Raw genomic sequence first — 27,298 nt, 5'->3', positions numbered from 1 at the left:
TCCATGGCTCCCATTATTCGGCATGCGCGCTCATCAAAGGCAACTGAAAAAGCCCCCCCGCCCACCCCCATCCCATCTGTATTCATCTGCTGAGAGTTAACGCCCCGTGCACTGCACATCTGTGAGAGCCTCGTTCTCAGAACAATTTAGCGCTGCCCTGCACCTAGGGTACCAGCTGTGTCAGCATTCCAGACTGACACATCCATCCGTCAGTCCCGGGCGTGATGGTTGGCGACAGTCCAACCATCCTAAGATGCCAAGGTGTGTTTAAGAGAGAAACCAAAAGGTGCTGATGATGTCAAATAAGGAAACCCTTTTCTAAAGACGAACTATGTTTTCTGCCTTCATGTTCTCCGATTTAAAGCAGAGAGAGAGGGAGAGAGAGAGAGAGAGAGAGAGAGAGAGAGAGAGAGAGAGGTGCAGACAGAACCTGAGGGGAGAGAGAGAGAGAGAGAGAGAGAGAGAGAGAGAGAGAGAGAGAGAGGTGTATGTATGTGATGGGGAGAAGATTATTGTATCGATGTGCTGGGTCAAAGATAAAGATAGTTATTTTGTCTGTTCCGTTTATTTTCCTGTGTGTGTCGGGGGGGGGGGGGGGTGTGTGTGCTCATGTGAAGGTCAGAGGGACAACTTGTGGGAGCTGATTCTCTCCTTCCATCATGTAAGTCTCTGAAATCAAACTCAGCAGGTTTGGTAGCAACTGCCTTTGTCAGATGAGCCATCTCGCCAGCCCAAAGACAGACAGATTTTTGGGGTGTGGTGGGGGAGAGGTGTTACTGTTGCAGCTGAAGAGAGATGCTTTTGTGAGTCTTGGCATCTAAAATGAATCCTGTGGACGTCTTTGTAAAAAAAAATATATTCACTTTATGGGGGCTTTGTTGATGAAGTCAGATCAAGCGGAGACACTTGTTTCTACTCTAAAGTCATGCTCAAAGCTTTGCAGATTTTCCAACTCCCCCAGAGGTGAGGGACTCACAGTGGTTCCCTGTTCCCGGGGTGTAGGCAGGTCATTGAAAGAGGGAACATGAGCCTGTGAACCTCTGCAATCTCTTAATTCTCAACCTCATGTCAACTCAGCCAGTGGAGGGCAACTGTTTTCACAGCCCATCCCCCAATCTAACTGTACGTTTGAGGAACGGTGGAGGAGGGTTCTTTATGGGAAATTGTCAGTTCTAGGATGTTTCTCAAAACCACAGACCCTCACCCCATTCCTAAAGGCAATCCACTTGACGTGAGCCATCTCTCCTGCCTTTTCCCCTGATCATGAAATCTCCACCAGATCCCAAAGGTTCCCCTGAGAAATTAGGATCCTCTGGCAGGAGCAGAGGAAGAGCACACACATTCTGTAGGCCCCCCAGTGGGTGGCTTCTGCAACCAGGACTAGGGTAACACTGTCCCTTTGTCTTTTCCTTTCAAACCCTTCCCCCTTGCAGCTCATCCAGGTATTGCTCGAAGACAAGGCCACCGAAAGCACCGTTAAACTCAGTCTCCCTGTGGGACAAGAAGCCCTCATAACCTTAAGCAATGGACAGAGATTCGTGATTCACATATCGGACGTACCCCAAAGCTCGGAAAATACTTACAGCAGGAAAACCAATGCGAATATGCAAGGCAGTTTGTTGGAATAGGTCGTGAGGAGACAGGCTTGAATCTTAAAATATGTGTTAAATCCTACAGCTTCTGTATTGACCTGAGAGATTTTATGTATATAATAGAGGACGCACTTTATGTTTGTACGTTTTTTGAGATATTGGTTTTGATCAAACTATAAACTAATTTGCAGAATGATTCTTTTTGCCTCTCGCTTTTCCTTTGGATCTTGTTGGACAGTTCTCTATGGAGACAGAAGATCTATGTAAGAAATGTTTCCAGAGAAAGACACAGTGTGAGGACCACAGACTGGTGTTTCTCTTCCTCTTTTGTAGAACTTGTAGAAAGCTCCATCAGGCAAGAAGAAGCTCACTGAGTCCTCCTGATACTCCCAGGCTCAACGCCTGGTTCATTACCCTAGTTTTCAAAACATGAGGTAGAATTATAAATTCAGAGTGTCCACAGCAGGCGCCCATGCTCCTTTTGTGAAGTGGAATCTCAGAGCTGTTGAAATTTTGTGTGTTGTAGCCATATGGATATATTTTCTGCTACTGATTATGATGTTTAAAAATGAATTTTAGAATTCATGGTTAACATGATTTCTGGTATAAATGAAATTACTTGAGAAATTTTATTGGTCTCAGTACATGTGAGATGAATTAAATTGCATTTAGTTCCACATATGAAGTAAATTAGATTTACCTACAAAATGAATTTAATTTTCCTATATGCATAGAAACGTTAAGAAACAGGAACTGGGTCACACTAGAAAATTTCTTCCTTGGGGCTGGAGAGGTGGCTCAGCGGGTGAGCGTGCTGGCAGCTCTTTCAGAGAACCCACGTTCTAGTCCCAGCACCCATGTCCTACCGCCTGCAACCACCTGTAGCTCACGTTCTGGGGATCCAACAGCCCAATGACCTCTTCTGGCTTCGACGTTCACTACACTCGTGTGCATATGTATATACACAAAAGTTAAAATTTTAAATGAAAATTGTTTAAAAATATTCACCATGGTAGCTTTAGAGGCACTCCTGTTTTCGACCCCCTTGTAGCTGCATCATCTCCGTCCTGGAGGTTCTTGGAGGCTAATTCAGACACCGAGACTTGCCTTGCCATCCAGAGACTCTGCCTGTCTCTTCTTTGCTGCGTATAAGCAGACAGTTGGTAGCTGAGTCACTGGCAGAGAGCGACAGTAGTGGCTGGTGAGATGGCTCGGCAGATAGAGGCACTTGATGACTGAGTCCAGTCCCTGACTCCCACAGCTCCTCTTCTGATGGCCCCCACATGCACAATTAATTAATTAATCAAATGTAAAAAAATAATAAAACAAAATTTTTCAAATAATAATAAATGGAGAACTTGAGACACTGGGGATGTGGCTAGTGGTACGGCACTTGTGTAGCATGGGCAAGAACTTGGGCTCCGTCTCCAGGGGAGGAAATTAGTCGATCAGTTGCTAGGATGGATTGCCCACAGGATGAGGACTGGACCGGGGGTTCCTGGAGAGTGGGACTAACAGGCACCCAAAGGATTCCAAGAGACAATAAGCTGGGCTTGGAAAGCCACTAGAGCCACAGAACAACCGCACCCCAGAGGAGTGCCATACTTTAACTCCCAGTGCCCCTTCCCCTTGAGCCAGGCAGGAGGTTGGGGGTGAGAAGCGATCGCATTAATCTCCCCCTGCTGGCCTCAGGCCTGCAGTCATTCTCAGCGGGATACAGGTATAAATGTGGAATATGGGAGCCTCCTTTTTTTTCTTTATCATAAATGGAAACAAGAAGCCTCTCTACCCCATTCCTCAAATTTGGAATTTTACCCAAAGGTTAGAAATAATTCGCAGAGGAGGCTCAAAACTTGTTATCTGCTGTTTCTGTGAATCGCTTTGCTGCAGCACCATGAACATCCTAGTTCCAACACAGCGCCGTTCAGTTAGAATTCCTCATAGTCCATGGCTTACTTGGGTGCTTTGGGTCTAAAGCGCACTTGGATCTCAGCTGTGGTCCCTCACAGGCTTGCTGGGAGCTGACTGGGCTAGGATAGCCTTGGCTGGGATGGCTTGATTATCCCCTAGGGAGCTTTTGGCAAGCTAGCCTGTGCATATTCTAACAGAGGGAGCTCTGAGGCAAGCAGAGAAGAAAACACACAAGCGTGGCGCCTTAGTTTTATACCTGTGCCATTGGCCCAAGTGGGTTATATTGCTGAGCCCAGAGCCGGAGAGAAAGTGGCAATAACAGATGTGGGCATGGGGGTTGTCCAACCTCTGGAACTGCCACACCTTGTAGACTTCAGCTCATTTCAACTATTGTCTAGACATTTTCCCCAATCGTCCTGTTAGGACAGCCTGAAGTGTGACTCCGGATATAGACAAGAGAGAAGACCCGGAGTTTCTGCAGACTCCGTGTCACCGCTATGGGGTCCCGAACTCACAATGAAGCAAAACTACAAGCCCCCCAGGGCTTGTACTAGCCCAGTATTAGCGGCAGTACTTTCTGGAACAATCATTGGAAGTAGGGATAATGATGAGACCCTGCACAGAGAGGGATCTCCCCAAGGCATACCACTGTTTGCCAATGCGGAGCTTACAGAAAGAGAAGCATATCACATCTCTCACTGGGGTAATAATAGCTACACCCACAGACGTCTTGGAACATAAATTTTCCTTCATGATGATAAGTTAGAAGCCCACTAACATTCTGGCAGCAGACAGATTTCCCAGGAAGGGATATTTGATTTAAAATGTATAGCAATATGTTCCAAAATTAAGTATTTGTCATAGATTTATTCTTTTCCCAGGTACCATGAATAAATAAGACCCTGGTACAATGAAGCTTATGTGCCAGGTAGGGGAAGGTAGACACTGAATCAATAAACAAAGCAGGATAACTTACCCAGTCCAAGAGTTAAAATACCACAGAGGGTGCCAGTGAGCGACTGGAGGCTGCCTGGAGAAATTGGAGCAGAGCCGTCTCCCGGGATGTAATTTTAAAACAGATGTGAAGGCCGGGCGATGGTGGCGCACGCCTTTAATCCCAGCATTCGGGAGGCAGAGGCAGGCAGATCTCTGTGAGTTCGAGACCAGCCTGGTCTACAGAGCTGGTTCCAGGACGGGCTCCAAAGCCACAGAGAAACCCTGTCTCGAAAAACCAAAAAAAAAAAAAAAAAAAAAAAAAAAACAGATGTGAAGAAGGTAAAGAAAAGAAAAGTCGGATTCTAGAAGGGGAGGGAGAGTGAAATGGTGGATAGCTCTGCTTTATAGTCTGGGGCCACCCTTGGAGTCAGTAGCCATGAATTTCACAATTCCTGGATTTCAACTCAGTATTGTTTTCTAAAGGAGAACTAACCCAATGGTTGAGCCATTGTCCTGTACACGAAAGAGCCTGCATTCAATCCCCAGTAAATAAAAACTCTAGGCCTAAGACACCTAGCTTACTTGGCACACTGTGATAGATAATATTACTGTGCATGTACATGTATCAATACACACGCACACACACCACATTTTTTTTCTTTAAAGTCTTAAATTGAGATGACAGAAAAATCCAGAGATTAAGTAGAATGAAATTACCGGGCACTAGTAAAAACGGATCACAAACCACACAACGAAACCCACTTTAAGAGTTTATTAAGACAGAGAAAGGCCCGTGAACAGGTCTAAGGAAGCTGGTGCTGGGAGAGAGCGTGGAGTGGTTGTGTCCAGCATGTTAAAGGCTGCTCAGTGTGTTGAAACATCCTGCATGCCTTAGGACAAAAGAATCCGATGTAAGCCACCTCTCCCTCTGCTCCAGAAGAGACATGGAAAGCCACTGTGCAGATGACAGGAAGGGTTGGCTGTCCAGGAAGTCTTGACATTTGCACCACAGCAGGTTTTTTTGTTGTTGTTTTGTTTTGCTGTTTTTGTTTACACCAGGGCAGTTTTTAAGCAAAATTTTGAAACATAACATATATTCAATAAAATTCTCCTACTGAACACGTGCGATCAATGGATTTTAGAACATTTAAATAGTTCACTGCCACCATAATCTAATTTTAGAACATTTTTGTTTCCCTGAAAAGAAACTCAAATGCACTGGCAATTGTTCCTGCTTTTCTTCCAGCCTCTGACAGCCACGCACTGACAAATACATCCCACTGTATGGATCTAGTGCACTGTAGGTCATAAGTAGTTTCCAGTCCGGGCTATGATGTGTAATGCTCCTGTAAAGAATCGTGTGGCAGCTTTGTCTTCAATATATGCTCAGCCGTGACGTGGCTCAAACGGTAACATCTGTGTCTAACCTTTAGGGGAACTACCAATCTGATTTCCTAGTGGCCGCACTATTTTATACAACCATCAGCAACAAAAGAAGAATCCAATTTATCTGCATGCTCCTCACATGCATGCCCTGCCTGCTTGATTGCAGCCATCCTAGGGAAGGAAAGTCAAACGACATCACCATTCAAAATGCATTTCTCTAAGGACTAATGCTGAGTACCTTCTCATGTACTTGGTGGCCATTTGCTTATTTCCTTGGGAAGAAGTCTGTTATTGAATTACAAATGAGCTTTGCATATTATGGGTATAAGTCTGTTATTGGATATGTAATATCCATATGTCTGTTTTCAGATATGTAATATGCAACTATTTAGTATACCTATGAAATGTAGTTTCTATGTAATCAAAAATTGCAAAAGAAACGATATCATCAAATAAGCCTGTATCAACAAAAAGATAGAAAAAAATCAGAATATTTAGAGCTGAAAGTATAGTAACTAAATCGAAAAAAAAATTTACCAGAGAAGTTCAACATCAGACTTTATCAAGAAGGTGAAATAATAGGCATACTTGAAGACAAACCAAGATGAACAAGAGACAAATAAATGACAAGAAAAAAAGAGATGGTGACTCTTTTGACACCATAAGAGGCAACAGTTAGTGCACTGTAGGGACCCCAGAAAGAAAAAAATAAAAGGCAATGTGTGCAAAGCTTACTTAAATGATAGCTGTAGACTCCCCAAATCTGGGGAAGGAAGTGAACATCCCACTTTAAGATGCCCACTGGACTCTGACCACATGAACCTAAAGAAGCTCACTCCAGGACACATTATAGTTGAACTGTCAAAAGACAAAGAATTTTGGCAGCAGCAAAATCAATTGAGTTAAATACAAAATGATTCATCACATACAGGGGAGAACTATCCACATAGAACTATTGGAAGATTTTCAGGCAGCATCCCAGGTCAGGAGGAAGAGGGGTTATATTCAGGATAATAAGGGATAAAACTGCAGAAGGATACCACTTCTGGAAAACTGCCCTTCAAAAATAAAGGAGGAAGCAAATAACCCAAGTTTACACTGTAGCATATTACCAATAAATTAAGTCTCCACAATTAGCAAAAAAGATTGGAGTAGAAATGAACACAAAGAGAAGGGAAAAAAATTAGTTTGTATGCCAGGCAGTGGTGGTACATGCCTTTAACTCCAGCACTAGGAAGGCAGAGGCAGACGGATCTCTGCGAGTTTGAGGCCAGCCTGGGCCAGCCTGGTCTACAGAATAAGATCCAGGACATCCAAGGCTACACAGAGAAACCTGTCTCAAAAAAACCAAAACCCAAACAAAAAGTTTGGTTTTGACAGAGATGCTCACATATGTCAACCAATCTTCAGCAAATTCACCAAAACTTCACAATGGGGAAAAAGATAGTCTTGTCTACAAATGTGTTCTTTTAAAAACTGTACGTCTGCATACCTTGATCTTAACCACAAACAAAATGAACTCAAAATGGACCAAAGAATTAGACATGAAATCCAGGTGAAACTCGCAGAGGAGAAGAGGAGAAGAGGAAGGCGTCTCAGGTTGATGGCAACAAGGATGTTTTGGAAATGGCACCGAACCTGCAGGCAATAAGAGCCAACCAGGCAAGTGGGGCTGCATCAAATTAAAAAGCCCCAAACGCAGTGAATGGCAGATGCATCGGCAGAATAAAAAGCAAATTACAAAACGAGAAGATAGCTATAAATGACAGACATATCTGACAAGGTGCGTACTGGCTCATTCTGACTGTCAACTTGACACAAGTTAAAGCCGCCTGGGAAGAAGGAATCTCAAAGAAAGAATTGCTTCAGACAAATTGGCCTGTGGCCATGTCTGTGAGAGACCATCTGGACTCATGATTGATGTGGAAGGGCCCAGCCCATGGTGGCTGCCGCCATAGCTAGGTGCTCCTGGGTTATACAAACCAGCTAACTGGGTGTGAGTTGGGGAGTCAGCAAGCAGCGACCCTCCGTGGTGTCTGCTTCAGTTCCTGCCTTGAGTTCCGTCAATATCAGTCCATAACCTACACGCTGAAATAAACCCTTTCCTCTCCTGTGCTAGATAATATTGCTAATTTGCCACCAACTGGAGACACCTGGGGGAAAGGAACCTTCACGAAAGGCTTGCCACCATCAAACTGGCTTGTGGGCGCATCTATGGGGCATTTTCTTGATGGCTAATTGATAGGCTAATGTCTGCCCACAGTGGGCGGTGCCACCCCCAGCCAGGTGGTTCTGAATTGTGTAAGAGAGGTATCCGAACGTGAGCCTGGCAGCAGTTCAGTAAACTGCTTTCTCCATGAGCTCTGCTTTAGTTTCTGCCTCTCTGCTCCTGCCTTAGCTTCCCTTGGTGATAGATCGTGACCTGAGAGTTTTAAGATGAAATCAACCCTTTCTTCCCTAAGCTGCTTTCGGTCAATGTTTAATCACAGCAACAGAACCCAAACCAACACACCCCTCAAGTTGTTTTTGGTCAAAGTGCTTAATCACATCAACAGAAAACAAACCAGGGCGCAGTCTTAACATCTACAATACATAAGGGACCCCTTCAATTCAACAACGGAAAAAAAACACCTGGTTTTTAAATGAGCAAAGAACCTACATAGACAGCCAGAGTGCACACGACCTCTCCTCCTTCACTTGGGGTATGTCGGGTAACTTAGTCATAGTGAAGGAAAAACAGCTAATGTAACTGGTCATCAAGCTAAAGCAAACAGATTAACAAGTAACCACTGTTAGGTTTCCATCACCCAACGCTTTGACAAAATGTCTAGCCACCCCAAACGCTAGCACTTTCGAGTTCTACGGCCGCGCAAGCGCCATCAAGCGCTCAGGCAATTTACATAGCCACCCGGGGCCCTTTCAAGCCCTACATGACATACATGCAGCATGGTCGTGTGATCTACAGCTACATAAGCCCCTGTGCGCATGCTCTAGGCAGCCTTTAAAAGCTGTACATGTCGCTCCACTCTCTTTTTGTCCCTCTTCTGAAGAGGTAACTATTGCCTCCCCCTCTCCCCCATATCTTCCTCTCTCTCTCTCTCTCTCTCTCTCTCTCTCTCTCTCTCTCTCTCTCTCTCCCCCAGCACCAACTCCCTCAGGCCTGTGTATGTGCTTTTCTCTCTCTTAAAAATCTCTTAAAGTGAGTTTCATTCTTTGTTTCTTGGGCCATTCTTGCTCGAGCCCGGTAATTTCAACCACCATTGCTCATCTACTAGATTTGGGTGGAACACATAATTTTTTAAATCTGACAATAATCTGAATGGTTAAGGATGGAGAAAACAGGTACTCCCCTTCTCTGATAGGATAATTGCTATGCCAGTTTGACGTCGTATAACAAAGTTATTCACACAGACCTAAAACATTTAAGCACATCCATACCCATATCTTTGCCAACTGGGATAGGACTCTAATTGGTCTACAGGAAAAGTGTGTGAATCTAGATGAATACACCGTCTCTAGCTTTGCACGACTAATCAAACCAGCCCGGACCCCTGATCAAACCGGTCCGGACCCCTGATCAAACCGGTCCGGACCCCACAGGAATGCAAGAAAGCTGAGGGACATTATCTCCTCAAATTTGAGTGACAAGCCTGGTAGATCCCTGAAGGTCAAAGACAAAACTGCTGTCGTATACACAACACTTGCCATGCCCCGGCTGCTGATTGCCTTAACATCTGCTTTGAGTTTGGGTCTACTTTGGGCAATAAAATACAGGAATCCGAAAGCACGATGGGGATTATGGGAAAGATAACGGAGATAAAGACAACGGGACAAGCGGGACCCCTACAAGGTTCTACACTTGAACTTAGTCGTAAGTTAGGCAGTCGCTGGTTAGGCAAAGAAGATGCATGCCTCCCCCGCAGCTGGCCAGCTTAGTCATGCGGAAAGAGAAGGTAGGCTGATCCTGCAGTGAAAAGCTGACTAGGGGCTGAGACCACCATGTGCAGTCATCTGACGGGACTGATACATTAGTTCTGTATCCTTTTCTGAGATTGGAACAGACATCCTTTTCCCTCTGAGCAAACAGAGCAAAACTCGGCACTCCCCGTAAACCCTTCCTGAACACTTAGGGGCAGCCTGCTTGACATCCAAAACCCGGCGAGGGAGATGTAACTGTCCCCATTTTGCAGGTAAGACACAAAGACAGAAAGTGTCAGGTGACATGCCACTCTCCCACCATCAGGACCTAAGGAGCAAAATCTGGATTGTTCTTGGTCTGGAAGGTGCACCTGAGTAGGAGGGGCTGTTGGTTTCTTTTATCTGTTTGATGTTGAGAAGGTCTCAAGCAGTTGAGGCTGGTCTCAAACTTGCCTTCTAGTTAAGTATGACCTTGAACTCCTGATCCTCCTGCCCACACCTCCCAAGGACTGGGATTACAGGCGCGTGCCACCACAGCTGACTGCAGAAGTTGGTATTTCAATGACTTACCCTCCTGCCTCTCAAAACTGTGGGACACATCTTCCCAGGAACGGGGCACGAGAGAGAGTGCAAGAAGGAGATTGGGGAGAGAGCAGCAGGCATCGGGAGGAGCAGTGAGAAGAAACCAGATGTCTCAGGGAGATGCCGAAGACAACATCAGTGTTCAGAAGCAGAGAGAAGGATGCAGAAAGAGAAAAGAACAGCAGCCAGAGAGAGAAACCAAGACTGGTTCCATGTAGAAGGGAGAGGCCAGCTGTGCCCACACTGGCAGGGTGCCCCAGTATCCAGGCATCCAGGAGGAGCAGCAGGATGGGGCAGAGGAGGTATGGCAGCTAGGTGCAACTGAGGACATGATGTAGTACAAACGGCAAATGCTATTTCAAGTTGTTTTCTTTTGGGACTAGTTAGAGAAGGATTCTTGCATTTTAGGGATACAAGCTATGGAGCATGCCCCCTAGTGGGACCGAGTCTAGATGTCATAAGAAGAGGTAAGAAATGGTTAATTTTAAATTGTTCTTTCTTACTGGAATAAGATGTTTTAAAATGTACTATTAGTCTGTGTTGCTAATGGCATGGCACCACGGACTGGGAGAGTTAAGGACGACGTAGGTGTATTGTGCCTAATGGTTCTGGGGGCTCAAGGTGCAGCGAATGAACCTGGTGATGTCCTCCTTGCTGGCACGGTCCTGGGGTGGCACAGAGAAGTTAAACAGCTTGGAGGACGCCTCACAGCTGTCGAGCGGAGGAGTGTATTGAGCTGGAGTTGTGAACGCCCACCCTTTGGCTGCGGAACCCGTGCCAGTCTGCGGGAAACCAAGCCAGCCGGCCCTGGCACGCCTGGACTGAGTCCGGTAGCGGCGATGTGCGCAGCTGACGGGAGTCTGGTCTTGCAGCAGACATCTCTTCTCCCCAGGGTGTAGAGCAATAAAGGCAGACCTGACAATCCTACAGCAAGAAGAAGGGGCTCCGGCGCACGCTCCGCCGCAGGGGGGCGCCCCTGGCTGGCCGCTGCTAGGCTATCGGTCCCCGCCACAGGGCCCGTCGCCTGCGAGAAGATGTCGCTGTCCAGAGGGGAGCGCCCTGCGGGTCCAGGGACCCGTCTGTCCTGGCTGCTATGCTGCAGCGCCCTGCTGTCCCCGGCCGCCGGCTACGTGATCGTGAGCTCCGTGTCCTGGGCTGTCACCAACGAGGTAGACGAGGAGCTGGACAGCGCGTCCACCGAGGAGGCACTGCCCGCGCTGCTGGAGGACTCAGGCAGCATCTGGCAGCAGAGCTTCCCGGCCTCGGCACACAAGGAGGACACGCACCTGCGGCCTCGGGGCTCCGCCCGCGCCAGACCCGCACCGACCCCGCGTGGAATGTTCTCCTACCGGCGGGAGAGCGGTTCATCCGCAGCATCCCCTGGCCCGAGGGTGAGTGCCGGCACCGCCCGCTCCCTGGTCCACGCCAGTTCCTGGGGCTGTCTGGCCACCACGTCCACCCAAGAAAAGGTAAGCCAGAGGTCGAGACGCGGGGGTGGTGCATGTCTCGTCATGGTCAGGCAATTCTGGGGCGAGCACCTGGGCACAGGCGACTCGGGTTTCACAGGTGCATAGCCTTGTGAATAACGGAACCCGACTAGTGCAGGAGTCGGTTCATCTGGCCAAGTGCACGTGAGTGGTGAGGAAAGCGACCCTGGGAAACAGTCTGGTGGTTAGTGACTTAATCCCTGTCTTAAAATGGCCAAAGAGGTGGTCAAATAATCAGCGTCACACGGAGACCTGGAAAGCAGACAGGATCGCCTTTGGAATCACAGATGAGGCGCATTCAGCCCCTGCGGGCTCTGAGCACTGTCCCGCAGGCAGACTCCCGCACCACCTCCCACACCAGGCAGGCGTGAAGGAAAGGCACCATCCACGCACTAATAGAAATTTACACTTTAAAAAAAATGGAACTCGAATTTTTAAGAAAAAAACGGCTTAGGCAGAGCGTAGCTGCTGGAGGGAGCTGTTTGAACAGCAATTTCTCTTTTTCAGTTCACAAAGGTTTATTCACCCGTTAGCCTGCTTCCTCCCAGAGCAGCTTGGAGATGTCCTGAAGCCGCATATTCCATAAGAATAGCCTCCAGAAAGCTTTTAGTCCTAAGAGACAGAGATATGATCCGAGTTCCTGATTAATCTGTGCACGGAAGGATACATGTCACACCGTGTGGGGGTCCAGTTCTTGCCTCAACTCTGGGTCTCACTAGCCCCGGCTTGGCCAAGGCACCCCGTTTTCCCATCTACAAAATTAAGTAATTCCAGAGAAACCTTGTCTCGAAAAAACAAATTAAGCAGTTCTGCAGGCAGAGCTTGAAAGTTCTTTTCATTTTCTTAAAAAACAGCTAATGCCAACTTTATCCTAATGACAATGATCTTGTCCTCTTTCTATGTCAGAATCCCAGCCAGTTCTGTATTCCCAGTGTGCGATCAGTTTTTACACTTCTAACACATACCTTAATAAAATATGGGACTTAAATATGAAGCTAATCATGGTAAAACAGAAACAAAAACAAAAAATCTAGTGCCTAAAGTTTGGGAAGTGTCTCAGCAATAGAACGCTTGAAGATCTTAGTTTTCCAACCTTCAGAAACCATGTTTTTTTGTTGTTATTGTTGTCATTTGTTTGGGGCTTTTTTTTTTTTTGTTTTGCTTTGCTTTGTTTTGCTTTTTGTTTTTGTTTTGGGCCAAGCATGGTGTCATGATTTGGAATCACAGTGCTAAGCAGGTTGAGACAGGTGGATCTTTTAGGACTTGCTGGCAAGCTAGTCTATCCTATTTGGAGAGTTCCAGGCCACCAAGAGACCCTATCTAAAAAAAAATCATAACAGTAAGGGATCCTAAGGAATGACACCAGAAAGTCAGGAAGTTGTCCCCTGACCTCCTATACACACTATGCACAAGCACCACATGCATGGGCACACTAGAATGCATGAATACACACACACACACACACACACACAAAAGAAATCTGGTGCCCGTCCGGCTTGGTGGCCCACCCCTGTAGTTCCAGCATCAGCAAGCCTAAGGCAAGAGAATTGTGAGTTCAAAGCCAGCTCTGGCTACATATCCAGATCCTGCCTCACAAAAACACAAACAGCCAAAGAAGAAAAAGCATCTAGTGTCCTTGTAGTGAAGATATTTTGATCTCCGACAGCTCTTTTGTTAGCGTCGATAGGCCTTCCCCTTTCAATATTGATTTTTCAATCCAAAACTCGGTAAATTCAGAAAACATTTGCATGAACTGCTAAGCAGTTCATGATAGGCTGAAAATAGAATGTATGGATGATGTAATAGTGCCATTTGGAGAACTTGTTAATTTTTCATGTTTCTAAATGATTTAAGCCCTTCCTTTCACAATCGTTCACACTCTGTTTAGTGCTTGGAAAACAATGGCAGCCTCACTAGGAGGGGGCTCTTTGTAAGGGACAAAGTAGGTGCAGGAGAGTTTGGGGAACACTAAGACTTAAATGCTGTCATTTCTGTTTAAAGTCACATGGGACATGACAGGAGACCCTCCCCCATCTACTAGGTGAACACAGGCAGTGATCAGTATGTCATGCTTCTGTGACTTCCATTTAGGCTAAAAGAGTATTCAACGTATCAACTTCCCATAACCTGTTCTTGTATACCAAAAGGTTCTTGACCTCAACATAACATACAACTAATAAACAAAGAAATGTTGCTCTAACTGAAGCAGTATGAATATGCTTGGCGTCCAAATACCAAGCAGTTTATAAAACAAATTAAATTCTATCCCCAACGTTTAAAAAGAATGGAGGAGATGATGCAGGCAGAAGGTGTTGAAGAGGAGCCTGTGAGAGAAGGCCGAGCGCTGTCTTCTTCTCCATAGGCCTCATTGTCCTTATTCTTCAATAAAATGAATACATTTGCTGTGAGAAGGCAGCTTCCAGAATCCTTCAGCTCCCAGACAGAATGTTCTTACCTGCCTCTCCCCGCAGAGAAATTCTGAAACCATCACTGGGTGAATTGCATCGATTGGACCCACCTAGTCTTAATCTACCTGTCAAATCCACTGGTCCAAACAAGGTCCCAGGGCTGTATTTCCTGCCCGGCAACACAAAGTTTTTCCCCAGTTTGTGTTCCCCATAGCTCTACCGCTAAAAAGCCTTTTTGTCGTTATTGTTGCATTTGTTAGATCCAAGGACTGCCCTTTGGGAGCTGCCTGGCCATTAGCGATGGCCCTGTCCACAACAGCACGGGGACTCCCTTCTTCTACATGACAGCCAAGGACCCAGTGGTGGCTGACCTGGTGAAGAACCCCATCGCCTCGTTGATACTGCCGGAATCTGAAGGAGACTTTTGCAGGTAGAAAGGGAAGGGGAAAGGAAGAGGCAGGATTTGTTCTTACAGTTTTGTGCAGAGGTGGAAGGTGGGTTGTGCTTTGTCGCAGAAGGAAACTGACCCCTTTACTTGCAGAATTGTACTGCAGACCAAGCAGATCTGGAGCCGGCTTTCTAACATTTATTCATCTATGAAATGGAAGGGTCCCTGGACTTGGCCTTTCCCTGGGGTCACATGTCCTGTGAGCCTATTATAAATTGAACATGTTGTCAGTTGAAATGTAAGTGCTACACACAACCTACAGAACACCCCTGCTCAACCTACCCCACCTTAACTTTTCTTGGAACGCTGACATTGACCTGCAGGCGGACAAAATCATCTAACGCAAAGACTATTTTATAACAAAATCTTGACGATATACTTTGTTGACTACCATACTCAAAGGGAAAGCAGAGGCTTTTCTCTGTATCCACAGCCTAGGAAAAGAGCAAAATTCGTAATGTAGAGTTTGCTGAATATATATCACTGCGAAACCAACATAAGAATGAAAATTCATAAGCTGAACCATCGGAAGTTGGTATTCATATCATTTCTATCCTAGAGAGTGTTTATGAGCCTTGGAAATAGACGCAGGGTATTTTCTGTGAGACTTTTTTTTTTTTTTTGGAGGCATGGTCCTGTGTACCTCATCCTGGCCTTCAACCTATTCTATAGCCAAGGTTGCATAAGTCACACTTAGTTAATGCTGTCTTGGGGTTTGAACATGCTCTATCAGCTAAGCTACATCCCCAGCCCATCCAGGCAGGCCATCAAAGTTGTAGTCCTATAAAGGGAAGAACGGGTCTATAGTTGAAAGGAGGTCCAGTAGTTTGTCTCTCTGGCATGTACGGGCTGGAGCGCATTGCTTTTTCAATTCATTTCTAGCCCCTCTCTTCTCCCCAAGGGATATGTGTACTACAAAGCCAGCAATCCTTTAATACACTTTCTCGAAAAATCTCTAAAAGAAAAGCCTTCTAAAGACATTTAAGCAAAAATAGAGCATCTATTCAGATATCATCGTCTAAATTCAAAATGCAAAGCCCCAAATCATTTGCTGCCAGGGAGACACTGTACTGAGTTCCTATGGAGGTCTCCTCCCACTCCCAAAAATTAACAATTGTCACGGAGTGGCCTGGAGGGGAGGGTGGAACAACCCCAAGCTTTTACCATTTCATCTGCAAATACAGAGGTGATTTAGAGCCCATTCTGAAGCTCTGTTCTCTATGCATAGAAAACAAGCAACCATCCTGTTCGTTCTTGTGGAAACCAATTAGAGCAACAATGGGGTATCAAATGCAGCCCGCGAAAGGCCTTGCCAACCCCACTCCCATCACCTATCCACATCAATGAGAGACTCAAACTACAGGCCTTCCACTGTTCCCACCAGGTTATGACAGCCAGAGAAATTGTACTCCTTTGTCATGGAACAGCCTCCTTATTCTCAGTCAGCAAGTTCGCTGCCACTAGAGATATGCTCCCAGGAGAATTTCCGGAACACAGTGGTTCCCTAATTCCAGGGTCCCTAAAGGCAGCCATGCTGTAACATGTTGATCCCAGAACCCAGAGCATACCTGCTCTTGAAGACAAGCCACAGAATTCAGTTCCAGGGGCAAGGCGCAGTTACACTTGACAGCACAAGATCTGCCTACCAGCAGGCCTCAGGCAGGCGGGTGCAAGGACTGAAAACTGGAGCAATGAGGAGGCTGGGGGAGGGGTGTGTCCCAGAGTGCCTTAATCCAGTCACTTGCTTTTGCCTGCACACTTTCAGGGTGAGTGTGCGTGCCTGCATGTCTGTGTGTGTGTGTGTGTGTGTGTGTGTGTGTGTGTGTAATTCCTTTGAGCAAAGCCAGACAGTCAAGGGCACACCTGAATCCTTTTTTTTTTTTTTTTTTGTTTTTCGAGACAGGGTTTCTCTGTCCTGGAACTAGCTTTTGTAGACCAGGCTGGCCTCGAACTCACAAAGATCCGCCTGCCTCTGCCTCCCAAGTGCTGGGATTAAAGGCATGCGCCACCACCGCCTGGCTTTACACACCTGTATCCTTAACCTATGGATAGGCAAAAAAACCACACCCAACCGGTACCCTGTGTCTGGAATCTTCTCAAGGAACTGTTTCCCAGAGCTGCCAGTCGCTAGCAGCTAACTTAAGCTTCTAAAGTATTGAAATATAAATGATATAAATCAAACTGGCCTTAGAAAAGATCAGACATCCAAGCAAATATTCTGTAGTGAGCCTGTACCTTCCGGTGAATGACTTGGCCCAGATGTGAGGTTCACAATTCAGCGCTGTGTTTGACCTTACTCCTGAAACCTAGAATGTTAGTAACATTGAATACAAGGGCTGAATAAGTCAAAGCCTGCGTTAAAAGACAGACAGGTGCCAGAACCCCCAAATAAACAAGCCTGGAGCTTCTGGGGCCATCTGACCAGAGAGAGGCATCTAGTAGAAGCAGCTGCCAGAACTGCATGGTAGACAAGCACCTTGGTAGAGTTTAGAAAGATCAGCAAGCCAACTCCTGCCTGTCCCCAGGGCCTGGAGTTGATCCCAACGGTGAGGCCAGGGTTCATCGTCAAGTGCTTTACAGCAATTCCAAAACCTAGGGTAAGGGCTGAGAAACCTCCAGCTCTCATGATGATGATGACAGTGAAGGCACTGGTCCAACCTTCTGCTGAAATCTTTCATGAAGAAAATTAACAGAACCCTCCCAGGCCCTGTGTGACCAGGCATTCGTTCCTACTCAGAACAGATCGCTATGCCTGCTGCTTCTCTTTGCCAGCACTCTTAATATTTTATTTATACCCAGTTTTAGCAAATTAAAAGTCTGACCCGAAGGCTCGTTGTGATCAAAGCTCATATAAGTACTTTGGCAGGTAGCTAAGAAACACTTTCCACTCAGTAACCCTCACAGCATGTCACTCAGAATGCTATCTCAGTCCATCAGCTGCCTGTGTATTAAAAGGTCTGATCCAGGGACTGAAGGGATGGCTCAGCAATTAACAGCGCCTACTGCTCTTGCAGAAGACCTGAGTTTGGATCCCAGCACCCATGCTGGGCAGTTCACAGCCGTCTGTTACTCCTGCTTAAGAAGATCCAACGCCCTCTTCTGGCCTCCATGGGAACCTGTGTACATATGGCATATACTCACCCATACGAATAAAAATAAATCTTTTTGTAGAGGTTGATTCCAAGTGGAAAGGGTGCAGGAAACTGAGGACCCAGGGCTCCAGAATCTCACGGTTCCAGAGTCTCTGGAAATGTAACCATGAGGAAATGCTGCTCATGTAATTTCTTTGGCCAAAGGAGAGAGAAGCTGGTATCTTGGTGAAACGAATGCATACTCCTTCCTAAGAGGCAGATTTTAGAGGACTAGAAAGTCTTGTCCTTATTCGATTGATTGTTTTACTTACATGTAGATGGGGTGTGTGTGTATGTGTGTGTGTGTGTGTGTGTGTGTGTGTGTGTGTGTGTGTAGGTGCACAGGCCAGAAGAGGGTGACAGATCCCTCAGAGCTAGAGTTGCAGGCCTCTGTGGGACATCTGCTTACAACCTAGGTGCTGGCATCCCAACCCCAGCCTGCCTGACCATGCACTCATTCTTAATTTCTCTACCCCGGTAAGGGGTTTTTACATGAATCTGTAAAACGAACCTGCATTGTGCCACTTCATCCAGTCAGAGGTTTTACCAAAACTTTTGATTGTACTCTATTGCTTAATGTCATAGTAAAGTTTCTAAGAGTATTTGGGTGAAACTGTCCTGCCCAGGCATATAGATTTGAGTGCCTTTACCCTGTCCTTCAAAGGTAACATTCGGGGCTTGAGAGATGATTCAGTGGTTAAGAGTATAGGATGCTCTTGCAGATCAATTCTTAGTACCCACATAGCAGCTTACAAGTGTGCATAACTCCAGATCTGGGCATTCGTGTGACCTCTACTGGCCTCCCTAGGCATTGCATGCATGTGGTACACATACACACATGCAGGCAAACCACTCAAACAGAAAAATAAATAAACGTTTTTAAAGCGACTCAATGCTAGCAAAGTACTAGATTGGTGATTTTGATGCATCTGTGTAGCCAAGAAAAGTTGCTGCTGGCATAGAGTTAAATATGCTGCTTATTCAGACTTCTCTTGGCAATTGGAGGATGTGGGGGTTGAATCTGAAGGGCTCTTTGGATCTGTGGTTGAATACACCTTGCAGCAGTGAATCCTGAGTAAGAAGAGCCACCTAGAAAGTTCTGTATTAAACAGTGGGAAAGTCTTCATCCATAGATGTAACCAACTACAGAAAAAAAAATATATGTCCATACTAAACATAACTGACATTTTCTAGCTGTGACCGCCCCCTCCCCGAACAGTGCAATATAGCAATTCTTTGGATAGTATTTGCATCAGTTCAATATTATAAGGAACCTAACATGATTTACATTATGTGGAGGGTAGGATGATATGCAAATATTTTTACTACTAAAAATGCTTGTAGAGGCCAGCGAGGTGGCTTAGCAGATAGGGATATCCGCGGCTCAGGCTGATGCCCTCTGGTTGATCCGTTGGAGCCACATGGCATGGAGTGTGAACCGAGTCCCCCAAGGTGTCCTCTTTCATCCACGCATGTGATGTGGCATGCACATACATGCACACATATTCACATGTGTGTGCACATGTGTGTAAACATGCATGTGCACACGTGCATGCCACAGAAATAAAGTATAACATAATACTTTCACCTTATAGAGGGCCTTAGGTGCTGTCTTAAAGTTTTTATTTCTGTAAAGAGACACCATGACCACAGCAACTCTTATAAAGGAAAACATTAAATTAGGACTGGCTTACAGTTTCAGAGGTTTATTTAGTCCATTATCTTCATGGCGGTACACAGGCAGACATGGTGCTTGAGAAGGAGCTGAGAGTTCTACATCTTGATCCACAAGAAGCAGAAGCAAGTGTGTGCCACACTGGATGTAGCTTGAGCATGGGATGCCTCAAAGTTTACCCCCACAGTGAAACTTCCTCCAAGACTACACCTACTCCAACAAAGCCATACCTAATAGTGCCTCTCCCTGTGGGGGCCATTTTCTTTTCAACAATCACAGGCACCTGCAGATTTTGGCACCCAAGGAGCATTCTGAATGTAATTCCCCAGGAACCCCCAGGGATAACTGTGCATATTCTACAAAGATTATATATTGTAAAGCACAAGCTCCCAAAACTTGAGAAAAGAATTCCTTTCAATCACTTGGGAGGCAGAGACAAAAGAGATCTCTCCATGACAGCTTCATTCCTCCCTCAGCCCGAGGACCAGACCTCTCACAGGGTGAGGGCTTATAGTCTGAAGGGGCTCCAGGGTGAGTCTGAGGCATCCAGAAGATGGACACATACATGATCTTAAGTGCATTTCCAGTGCTCCCGAGAAAAGTCTATGAATAACTATAATTTGGCCCATATGATGACTTGTGTCTATTATAAACCGAAATTAAAATGACCGTCTGGCAAAAAGAAGAAATAGTGCTAGGCGGTGGTGGTGGTGAACCTTTAATTTTAGCAACTGGGAGGCAGAGGCAGACAGATCTTTACGTGTTTGAAGCCAGCCTGGTCTACAATGTGAGTTCCAGGACAGCCAGAGCTGCTCAGTGCACAACCAGCAAAACCAGTCTCAAAATACAGTAGGAGGAAGAAGAGGAGGAGGAGGTGGAGAAGAAGAAGAAAAGTGTGAGCTCAGGAGTTGAACTCACAAAATCAAGGACTAGACAGTTTTCAGGAGCCAGGGAAGAAAGGAATGCATAATGCTGGACGCTGTGAGGACTTCCAGTCGTAAGACATTCAGGTTTGGGACTCTAATGCTCAGCGTGGCTCAGCACACGTAGGCTCCCTAAGCTGATCGTGGCAATCATTACACAATGCATGCATACAGCAAGTCATTGCATTGCGTCCCTTCAATGTATTTTGTCTGTATTTGATAATCAAACATTTTAGACGGAAAGGGTACAGTCTGAGAGGCAGCAAGGGAGAAGGCCTTTCTGTTTGTCGGCATCACGGCCTACAAATTTGTCTTTATTAATAATCATTAGTTTCCTTCAAGTGGTTTATTTAATTAGTCTGTTTACTTTTGGATGCTGTGGTTTCTTCATTTAATTAGTTAGATGAATTAGGGCTGGGAACCTATTTCCCAGCCCAGGTTAAGATGGTAAATTGAAAAAGACTCCACCTTAAAAGAGATCTCAGCAACAGCTAGCCCTCCTCCGTTTCCCTTTCCAGGCAACACACATACTCACATATGCATGGGCATGTGCCCATGCCCTGAGTGAATTTACACTCAGACACTAGACTTGGCTGTGTGAAGATCTAATCGATTGTGATCAATAGAAGCAGAAATTCTACTGTAGCATCTCACCTTGTGTTGTAAGCATACTTGAACCATGGGTTTAGTACTGCAGCCTCTAGATGAGCAGGCTAGGAAACCCTCTGGACCAGGAAGGACCGTTCCCTTGATTCATATTCCACTCAATGGTAATGGACCAGTTTTCACCTGGGTAGACTGGGCTATCCGTGGAACCCAAAGAGTTATCAAATGCTTTTCCCGAAGTCAAAACAAATTGAAGGGTGATTTTGGACAAATGCTAGGTGCATTGATTTGCTTATCAGAAACAAGGATTCAGAAGCATGTCCCCTCTTCCCCAAAAAGCTTCTGATAAAAAGGGTGTCGCAGACGCTGCCAGGGCTCAGAGCCCCCAATCTTTACTGAGCAGAAACATCTGAGTTAGTATGTCTGAGTTTAATAATCCTTTGTGACATGTAAGAAGAGGTTGTAGAAATGACAAAGACCAATGGCCCCGTGTGCATGTGTGTGCATGTGTGTGTGTGTACATGTGTGAACCCTCCCTGTGGTTACAGAGACCACAGAAGGATTCTGGGAGACTTGAGAGTTTTCCTCTATCACCCTCCACATATTTTGTTGCTGTTGTTTCTAGAATCCACCTATCAATGCCTGCCAACACTGGGATTGCAGGTATGGGCCAGAATGGCCATGCTGTGTTTTACCTAGATGCCTGTTAACTGTTTTTATAAGAACAAAATGTGGAGCGGGGTGGGTAATATGCCCCGATAATTCCAGCTCTTGGGCAGCTGAGGCAGAAGGATTCCCACAAGTTGAAGGCCTGCTTGAGCTAAATCATGAGCACCAGAGGAGTCAGGGCTACATAGCAAGACCCTGTCTCAGAAAACAAAAGCAAACAGAAGACTAAATGTACATATTTGCTGTAAGCATCAACTCAGCCTGATACCAAACATAATTCTGGGGCTGACTCCTGGGGACAGCTTCGAAAGGTGCCCTGTTCATTCAGCAGCTCCCAGGATGCTCTTCATCAAAAGGACACATTATAAGTACCTGCTGGCAGCAACGCGTTTGGCAATGGCTGTGATGAGTCTCCATGACATGCATGCCATGTGGCATATGTGCCCAGCCCTAATCCAACTCGGGAGCTGAATCCAATTTCTCTGCTCTAGTTCTCGTTCATGCCTCTTGAAAGCAATCGATAAATCCTCTAAGTAAGTGACCCTCTGTGCAGCGTCACCCCCTCTCCTCCTTTGCCTAAACATTCCTGTGTTCCTGGAGCTAAACCAACCTCAGTGGCTTTTAAAAGAGCATGCGGGGGCTCCGCAAAGAGCAAGCCTGAGGAGCAGGAGTCCAGGATCCTCTCCCGTCTCTGCTCATTTCTGCGGGCGCATCTCTCGGCCAACAATAGCCACTTCGCTCTCACTATGAAGTTCAGTCCCTGGGGTTCCCAGCAAGTCATTAACTCACCAATGTTCCAGTTCCTCTGCCGTGGCGCTGCCCTTTCTTTCTGTCTTCTGAGAATTCCTCCCCATCTGGTTCACAAATGTTGTTGGAAGAGTCTCCATCTTAAACAAGAATGACTCAAATATGAGACAAGGTGGTAACACCCGTAAATGTAGACTCTGGTAACACCCGTAAATGTAGACTCTTCAAAAAGGCTTCAGCACTGTCGCTGTGAAGGTGGCTGAAAATACGCTCTCAAAGGGCCCCAGACCCCACACAATTGTTCATCTATTTCTGTCCCTATGGACTTAGATATCCTGGACGTTTTATTTATTTATTCTGAATATCATATAAATGGAAGTACATAATATGTGATATTTTGTTACTGTTTTTTTTTTTTTAATCTACCTTTGTGTTTTCAAAGGCCATGGTTTTACAGTGTTTATCAATAATTCGTTCCTTTGAGCCGGGCGGTGGTGGCGCACGCCTGTAATCCCAGCACTCGGGAGGCAGAGGCAGGCGGATCTCTGTGAGTTTGAGGCCAGCCTGGTCTACCAAGGGAGTTCCAGGACAGGCTCCAAAGCTACAGAGAAACCCTGTCTCGAAAAAAAAAAAAAATAATTCGTTCCTTTTAGTGGTCAAATAGTGTTCCATTGTTTGACTGTATCATGTTCCTCAGTTTCTATCCATCTCTGGGTGCTTTGATGGGCATTGGTCCCCATGCTGCAGGGATTGTGAATAATGAATGTTGCTGTGCGCATCCTTCTCCAGTTTCTGGGCAGACTTTGGTAGGTACCTATGAGTAGGATTGCTAGATCACATGCTAATTCCATGGTTAACTCTTTGAGGACCTGCCAAGCTTTTTTCCTGAGTGGCCATGCTACTCTATATTCCCACAAGCAACATTTGAGGGCTTTGTTTGCTCCATATCCTGACCATACTGGTTATTGTCTGACATTTTTATTCAATTTGTCCAGTTATGGGAGTGATATCACACAGCGGTTTTAATTTGCAGTTCCCTGGGGGTTGGTTGTATTAAGTATTCTTTTGTGGGTTGACTAATCATTTGTACTCTTCTTGGGAGAACCATCGTTCAAATCCTTTACTCATTTAAAAAAGTTGGAGTATTGATCATTTGATTATTGAATTCGAGGATTTCTTTATAGAGTCTAGATATGATTCTAGACAAATGATTTGCAAGTATATTTTTCTCCTCTGCATTTAATTTTCTTCTGTCATTGGGAGAAACATAAAGTTGCTAAATATTCAATATTAACATGCTAATATATATTATATATATACATACATATATATATATATATAATGTCTATATATTCTTGGTCAATGTCGATGTCCTTTCTTTGGTGCTAAAGTTTGAATACAACTTTGCACACTCTAAGTAAGTGCTCTGCTACTGTGCCATTCCCCCAGCATTTTAGTGTGTGTGTGAGTGTGTGTGTGTGTGTGTGTGTGTGAGTTATCTCCACATCAGTCTTCTAAGTGACTGACCCTGCAGATATACATCACTGCACAAGCAGCTCCCTTTTGCTACTATAGATGGGCCCTTCCTATTAAAATAGCAAAAAGCTAAACTAATATTCCCAAGATAATATGGGAGAGTAAATTACCTAGGATGTAGAAATTGGTAATAAAATGTCTGAGTGAGAAAACGGACTTTGACTGCTGACGTGCAGGGCCCTAGGCATAATCCCCAGCGCGCACACACACACACACCCCTACAAAAACCAGATTTAATGAATCAGATTAAAAAGATTTTGTGAGGGAAAATTCTTACTCCGATAATATAAAAACAGTGGGATAATAAAAGTGAATTAAACCTTAATTGGATTTATCATATATCCACTTAAGCTTATTTAGTATACAGTGCATGAAGCAGCATATTAAATATTGGGATTGAAACAGTGTCTTTTTCCTTCAAATGATGGTTATTGGGCGCTTACTGTATGCTTGTCAGGCATGGATAGGATTTAACGAGACTGACTGCTCTCTGACTGCTTGTTGCCGATGAGCTGACTCAGTGTAGCAGGATCTGACACACACTCATGTGTAAGGAGCCTCCTGGGAGTTAAACCCATGTTTCTCTGCAGCTGCAGCAGGGCGAATGAGCAGCAGTAAAACTCTGACACGATACCCCAAAGCGTAAGGCTTGGGAATGCCAAGTGCTTTGAAATAAGCAGGCTCGGATCCACAGACTCAGGACTAGGTGTCACTCAGCGGCAGAGCACTTGCTTGGAATGCACGAAGGCCTCGCTTTCTCAGGAGACGGAGGCACCTTCACTGGTTTTAAAAGACAGAGACTAAAACTGCCTTCGTTCCTTTAACATAGCAGGCAGTTTCCTTTCCATGCCTGCGCTGCTCGTCTCTCAGCAAGGTGGACAGTAGAATTTGTAGCTGAGTGAGCCATTCAGATCATCGTTAGAAGATGTCCATGTCAAACATGTTAGAACAGGGACAACCCTGGTGTACTGCAATGCAGAATAAAGTCGAGAGGAAAGTCACCCCAAAAGCTCTGTGGGTCTAAGTGTGCCTTCTCGGGGTGCTGCTCTGATTCTAAGAGAGACTTAGGAGCCACAGGTGATCGGAAGTGGCCAGGACTCAGCAGCCAGACCTTCCCTGCCCAGGACAGTGTTGGCATAATGGATGAGCACTAGAAGGTGTCTCAGGAGTGCTGCCACGATGGTGTCCAGTCAGGGTTTGCGCTGGCTCCAGGAAGTCAGACAGGTAGGGAATCACCGGTCAGTGGTTTTGAGGGTGAAGCATCAGCGTGGCCCTAAAACTGAGCTTGGAGTTCCCCAGTTTCGATCCAACTGCCTAGTTAAGACTAGCTGTAGGAACAGGATCGCGACCAGTCCTGACCCCATCAATGTTGCTTCTGGGACCACCTTGCTGGACCACAGCAGAAACTGAGCTGAGACCAGCAGTTACTTTGACCACTCATGGATGTCCGTTACTGACTGCAACAGTCTCTGATGAAGGAGTCTTCAGGGGGCAGCCAGGGAGCCCCTGATGATGCACCCTTATATTTGAGAATTGACTGTGGGAGATGAAAGAGCTTCTGCTTTGCGGTCGATGGATCTGTGTGTTAAGTCTTCCAATTGATGTCGGCCTTGCTTTAAGTACCTCAATATGTCTGCTTCTCAATTTCCTGTACCCTAAAATAGGAGTCACAGTGGCTGTCCGTCTGCTGTGGGGATGAACTGTCTCAGTGTGTGGCCCCTTGCTCAGCACTAACAAATGGTAGTGATTGTCACTGGCTGATGTTGCCTCCCTGCAGGACTGAGGACAGCAGAAGCAGGGAGAAATGAGTCAGTGGAGCCCTGTTTACTCGGCGTAACTCTAAGGATCACTTGACAAACGTGATATACGAAGTGTTCAGGAAGCTCATGACAGTGGTGCTGTGGTTTGTCTCAACAAATGAGGAAACTGAGGCATTACAAGTGCAAGGAGCTTGCACAGGGATCCACATCCCCGATTCTAATGGGGCTGGGGTTCAGTTCCAGATGACCTGACTCTCCTGTCTATGTGCCACGCCTGCACGCCGCCTCTTCACCTAGCTCATCTTGGTTTCCTTTTCAGCTGGGATGAAAATGCCCTCACAAAAACAGTTTGAGAGAGGAAGGGTTTGCTGGTCTCACAACTCCAGGTTTCTGTCCGTCATTGTGGGGAGGTCAAGGCAGCAGGAAGTTGAAGCTTTCACACCGCATCTATACTCAAGGTGGAGAACGATAAATTCAAGCGTGCATGCCGGTGCTCAGTCTCTTTTTCACTCATTCCAGGGCCTGGCCCCTGGAGTGGTGCCGTCCACATGCAGGATGGACAGTCTCATCTCAGTTAACCCAATCAAGAGAATTCCTCACAGGGCTGCAGAGATGGCTCAGAGGTTGAGAGTCCTGACTGCTCTTCCCCAGGACTCGGGTTCAGTTCCCAGCACCCACGTGGCAGCGCACATCTGTCTGTAACTCCAAGATCTGACACCCCTACACGACATACATGCAGGCAAAACACCAATGCACATAAAATAAAAATAATAATAATAATTTTTAAAAAAATCCCTCCCAGCCACGCTCATCTTCCAGAGAGTTCTAGATTTCCTCAAGTAAACAGCTAACCCTCACAATCTTAAGCAGCATCCTTGAAGCAGCAGGAGGGGACCACCTGAGTTTCAAAAAGAACAGACTCAGTTGCTACACTGTTTTGTAGGCTGATTTATGCTGTTTGTATATTATCTCCAGCCCATGACTCGCAGTGAAGTCGAGGTAATTCACAAGGCTTGTTGTAAATACACCCACAGAGATCATGCCAGCAGACTCTCCCAACATCAGCCTGGAGATGGCTGGTACCCTCTCATCCTCCATCTCTCTTCTCTCTGTCCTACCACCCCAAACAACTTTCTACCTGTGCCGGTGACTTCTAAATTTTTATCCTCGGTCAAGACCTCTCATCTGAGCTCTAGACCCCAAATCCGTCTGCTTCCTGGATACTTCAAGGATCCCTTGAAATCAGTCTCCTCTTAGATCCCCAGAACGTGCTTCTGCTGTGGTCCCCATGTGGTGCTCTTAGCTGCTTAAGATTGCTCATTGTTCTCTCATGTTCAGGACAAAAGTTAAAACTCTTGGGCAGGAGAGATGACCCAGCGGTCAAGAGTACATACTGGAATTGCTCTTCTAGAGGACCTGAGTTCAGTTCCCAGCACCCAAGTCAGGCAACTGAGGGATCAGAGGCCTCTGGCCTCCAGGAGCACCTGCCCTCACGTGTACACACCCACACACGAAAATACATGTGCAAACATAATTTAAAATAAGAAAAATGAACCTTTTAAAATAGGAAACTCTTTTTTTGG

General features: G+C 45.9%; 2 protein-coding genes across 3 annotated transcripts in view; both read left to right on the top strand.

Moving 5' to 3' along the window:
- Rfx8 (RFX family member 8, lacking RFX DNA binding domain) overlaps positions 1-1,788 on the top strand; it is a 63,472-nt gene extending 61,684 nt beyond the window's left edge. For both annotated transcript variants that reach the window (XM_005359972.1, XM_005359973.1), the window contains one exon: positions 1,434-1,788. In XM_005359972.1, coding sequence (XP_005360029.1) covers positions 1,434-1,628 — 195 coding nt within the window. In that variant the 3' untranslated portion in view covers positions 1,629-1,788. The remainder of the gene's footprint in view (positions 1-1,433) is intronic.
- Positions 1,789-10,323: 8,535 nt separating this feature from the next.
- Positions 10,324-27,298, top strand: part of Creg2 (cellular repressor of E1A stimulated genes 2) — a 30,603-nt gene continuing 13,628 nt past the window's right edge. The window contains exons 1-2 of the mRNA XM_005359971.3: positions 10,324-11,794; positions 14,481-14,650. Of these exons, the coding sequence (XP_005360028.1) occupies positions 11,360-11,794; positions 14,481-14,650 (605 nt within the window). The 5' untranslated portion in view covers positions 10,324-11,359. The remainder of the gene's footprint in view (positions 11,795-14,480; positions 14,651-27,298) is intronic.

Source organism: Microtus ochrogaster, linkage group LG2 (assembly GCF_000317375.1).
Source record: "Microtus ochrogaster isolate Prairie Vole_2 linkage group LG2, MicOch1.0, whole genome shotgun sequence".
In the NCBI taxonomy this organism is placed as follows: Eukaryota; Metazoa; Chordata; class Mammalia; order Rodentia; family Cricetidae; genus Microtus; species Microtus ochrogaster.
The sequence above is the reverse complement of the archived record's forward strand: the minus strand, read 5'-3'. Positions and strand labels throughout refer to the sequence as shown.